General features: G+C 56.9%; 1 protein-coding gene across 1 annotated transcript in view; it reads left to right on the forward strand.

Annotated features, from left to right (window-relative positions):
- The first annotated feature begins 12 nt into the window (after positions 1–12).
- Positions 13–3643, forward strand: part of LRRC47 (leucine rich repeat containing 47) — a 4934-nt gene continuing 1303 nt past the window's right edge. Inside the window, exons 1-6 of the mRNA XM_027889379.1 lie at positions 13–654; positions 850–1296; positions 1975–2091; positions 2402–2517; positions 2936–3038; positions 3401–3490. Coding sequence (XP_027745180.1) covers positions 13–654; positions 850–1296; positions 1975–2091; positions 2402–2517; positions 2936–3038; positions 3401–3490 — 1515 coding nt within the window. The remainder of the gene's footprint in view (positions 655–849; positions 1297–1974; positions 2092–2401; positions 2518–2935; positions 3039–3400; positions 3491–3643) is intronic.

Consider the following 3643-nt stretch of genomic DNA (forward strand, 5'->3'; position numbering starts at 1 on the left):
GGGATCGGCGCGATGGCGGCGGCGGCTGCGGGGCCGTGGCCGGAGCTGGAGGCGGCGGCTCGGGAGCGGCGGCGGGAGCTGTGCCTGGCGGGCGCGGCCGTGGCCGAGCGGGTGGCGGCGGGCGGGGGGCGGCTGCCGGCGGCGCTGCTGGCGCTGCCGCTGCTGCAGTCGCTGGAGCTGAGCGGGTGCGCGGCGCTGCGGGAGCTCGGCCCGGGCGTGGCGGCCTCGCTGCCCGCGCTGCACACGCTGGTGCTGAGCCGGAACGCGCTGGGCCCGGCCGGGCTGGGCGCGGGGCTGGGCGGGCCGCTGCCCGCGCTCCGCCTGCTCGACCTGTCCGGGAACGCGCTGGAGGCGCTGCCGGCCGCGCTCGGCGGCGCCGGGGACGGCGAGGGGGACGCGGCCCCGGCGTTCCCGCAGCTGCGCAGCCTCAACCTGAGCGGGAACCGCCTGCGGGAGCTCGGCCCGGGGCTCGCCCGCGCCGCCCCGCAGCTCCAGGAGCTGCTGCTCTCCGGGAACCGCCTGCGGGCGCTGCCCGGGGGGCTCCTGCCCCCCGCGGGCCCCGCCGCGCCCTTCCCGCTGCTCAGCCGGCTGGACGCGGCCGACAACGAGGTGGCGGAGCTGGGCGCGGACATCGCGGCGCTGCCGGCGCTCAAGGTGGGAGCGGGCCCCGCTCTGCCTTCGCCCTCCCGGGTCCCCATCGCCCTCCCGGGTCCCCATCGCCCTCCCGAGTCCCCATCGCCCTCCCGGGTCCCCATCGCCCTCCCGGGTCCCCATCGCCCTCCCGGGTCCCCATCGCCCTCCCCGCTCTCCATCACCCACCCCTGACCATCCCGTCTCTGTCTCCTCCAGAGCCTGGACGTGGCCAACAACCAGCTGCGGGAGCTGCCCTCGGCGCTGGCCGACTGCCCCCGCCTGAAGGAGGCCAACTTCAGGGGCAACCAGCTGAGGGACAAGCGGCTGGAGAAGATGGTCAACGGGTGCCAGACGAAGGCCATCCTGGAGTACTTGCGGGCAGGGGGCCGCGGGAAGGGGAAGGCCGAGAGCGCCAGAGAGGAGGTCAGGAAGAAGAAGAGGGAGAAGCAGCAGAAAAAGGACAGTGGGGATGGGGAGCAGGACGAGGTGGAGGAGGTGAGCAGGCTGCTGGTGAAGGTTCTGCACGTCTCCGAGAATCCGGCGCCCTTGGTGGTCAAAGTGAGCCCGGGTGTCAAAGATGTTCGGCCCTTCATCGTGTGCTGTGTGCTGAAGGGGGTGAACCTAAAGCCGGGCAATGCTCTCAAGAGGTTCCTCTCGACGCAGGTAACTGCTGCTGTGTTGTGGTACTCTGCAACAGGAATGTTGCTGTGAGAGGTGGAAATGCTGTTCTAGGCTCCTTCCAACAGATGAGTTTGTGAAATGCGGGGTGGGAGGGTCCAGGGGTGGCTGTGCAGAGTGGCCTCTGCCAGCAGCATGTACCCAGTGAGTCCAGAATCAGCAGAACTGGTTTTTGGGAAGGACCCCTCAGAGCTCAGGTGTTGCCATGAGGGCAGCGGATGCACTCATGTTTGTGTTGTGTCTGTAACAGCAGCTTGTCGGTGCTGTGGAACCTGTTGAGAGCTAAAAATAAACCTGTGTCCACATTAGATGTATCCTGGATTGGCTCCAGGTTCCCTGATCGGTGCTAAAACCATGTTGCACACTCAGCCTTCTGACTGAGGCATCCTACCCACAGACCTGTCCCTTAGGTGGCAGGTGGGAGCTGCTCTCAGGTTACAGAGTATTTGTGACCTAAACTTCAGATATTTCTGACTTAAATACAGAGATTTCTGACTTAAAACTTGATTTCCCAGTTGAGAAGCATCTCACGTGCTGCTTGGCTTTGCTGCCTTTGGGTTTTGGGCTGTAGTGCAGATAACAGGCACCTTGCAGGTGAAGGGAAGGGCTAGTTAACCCCAGGAGGGATAAATCACACAGGCTTTTTGATTTATTTTGGTTTAGACTAAGCTGCACGAGGACATCTGTGAGAGGCGCACAGCGGCCACCATTGCCACCCACGACTTGCAGCTGGTCAAAGCTCCTCTGACTTACGACATTCAGCCTCCTGACGAGCTGAAGGTAGGGCTTGGCAGTAGCTTCTTACCCCACAGATCCTAGAAAACTAATTCCTGGAATTTACTTTAGAAGCCCTCCTGATTTCCTTGCTATCCTGCTGTACCAGGTTTAGTACCAGCGACTGAGCCTGTTTTTCAGGTGGGTGTTGTGGCTTACACAAGGGTTTAAACTCATAGCACTCCATGAGAAGTGGAAAGTGTATTTCCAGGCTGAGAAGGACATGGGGAACGACAACATACAGGAGTATGGTTTTAATTATTGACTTGCTCACAGGAGTTTTGAATTCAAATGTTTGTTTTCTTGTGTGGTGCAGATAACGCCCCTGGGTCGGAAGGAGATCAAGGCAAAGGACCTTCTGCGGCAGCTGCATTTGGAAGCTGAGGAGCAGCGGAAGCAGAAGAAGCGGCAGAACGTCTCTGGGCTGCACAAGTCAGTACCCTGGCCTTTTGTGCTTTTCCTCACACACATTTAGGTGACTGTACTGGGGATGGGGCTCACAAACCCAGCATGAGCTCTTGGGAGTTGGGATGAAAAACACTGAATCGAATTTTTGTATGAGTAAATTCTTGTATGAGTTCTTCAAGAGGTGACAAATCTATTTAGAACAGCAACTAGAAGGGAAGCAGAGAATAGTGAAGTGTATGTGGTGCACATTCAGCAAAGTAAGGGAATCAGAGATGGGGTAAATCTGCAGGTAGGAGCAGATGAGCTGTAAAGCAGCATGTGGCTCTGCCCTGTGCTGTTCATTGCTCTTTCAGAGGTCACACACTAATTCCTTTTTGTCACTATTTTCTGCCATTGTGTCCAGCTGCTCTCTCACTCACTTTTTGCTCCATTCTTCTGGCAGGTACCTGCAGTTGCTGGATGGCAAAGACAACTACCCCTGCCTGATAGATGCCGAAGGCGCTGTGATTTCCTTCCCACCAATAACCAATAGTGAGAAAACAAAGGTACTCTCTGTTCATGGAAATACATTAATCAATTAAACAGTGTTTTTTTTCTGCTGAGAGTTAACTCAAAGACACACACAAGTTGTGTTCCAGATATAAACCCTCACGGCCTGTGTCTTGTGTGCTCGACTGTCAGACCGAGAGGGATCTGGGAGTTAGAGTTGTACCTCTGGAAATCTGTTCCAAAGGCACCCACCTACCTGTGCAAAGGCTTTGTGGAAGGGCAGGAGTAAAAGAACAGCAGTGCCTAACCCCTGATTAAATTAAATGAAAGCCTTTAGTTCTGTGTATTGAAACGTGTCAGAGGGCTGTGGGTGAGATGCTCTGACTCCTGACTTGCTTTAACTGTGCAACTCTTACAGATTAGAAAAGAGACCCGTGACCTGTTCCTGGAAGTGACGAGCGATACCAGTTTACAGATCTGCAAAGATGTGATGGACACGCTCATCCTGGTAGGGAGCTCAGGAAAATATCCTGTCTCTTCTTGGTGGGCTCCTACCAAATGTGTCATTGCTCAAGTGCACGGAGAAGAACACAGAAGCTGATTTGTGTTTTAGCAGTATTATTATTCCCTCTTGTTAATTCTCTGCCACGGAATTGATCTT

This window comes from Empidonax traillii, unplaced genomic scaffold (genome assembly GCF_003031625.1).
Source record: "Empidonax traillii isolate 1590-97213 ecotype Southwest subspecies unplaced genomic scaffold, ASM303162v1 scaffold259:size690984, whole genome shotgun sequence".
In the NCBI taxonomy this organism is placed as follows: domain Eukaryota; kingdom Metazoa; phylum Chordata; class Aves; order Passeriformes; family Tyrannidae; genus Empidonax; species Empidonax traillii.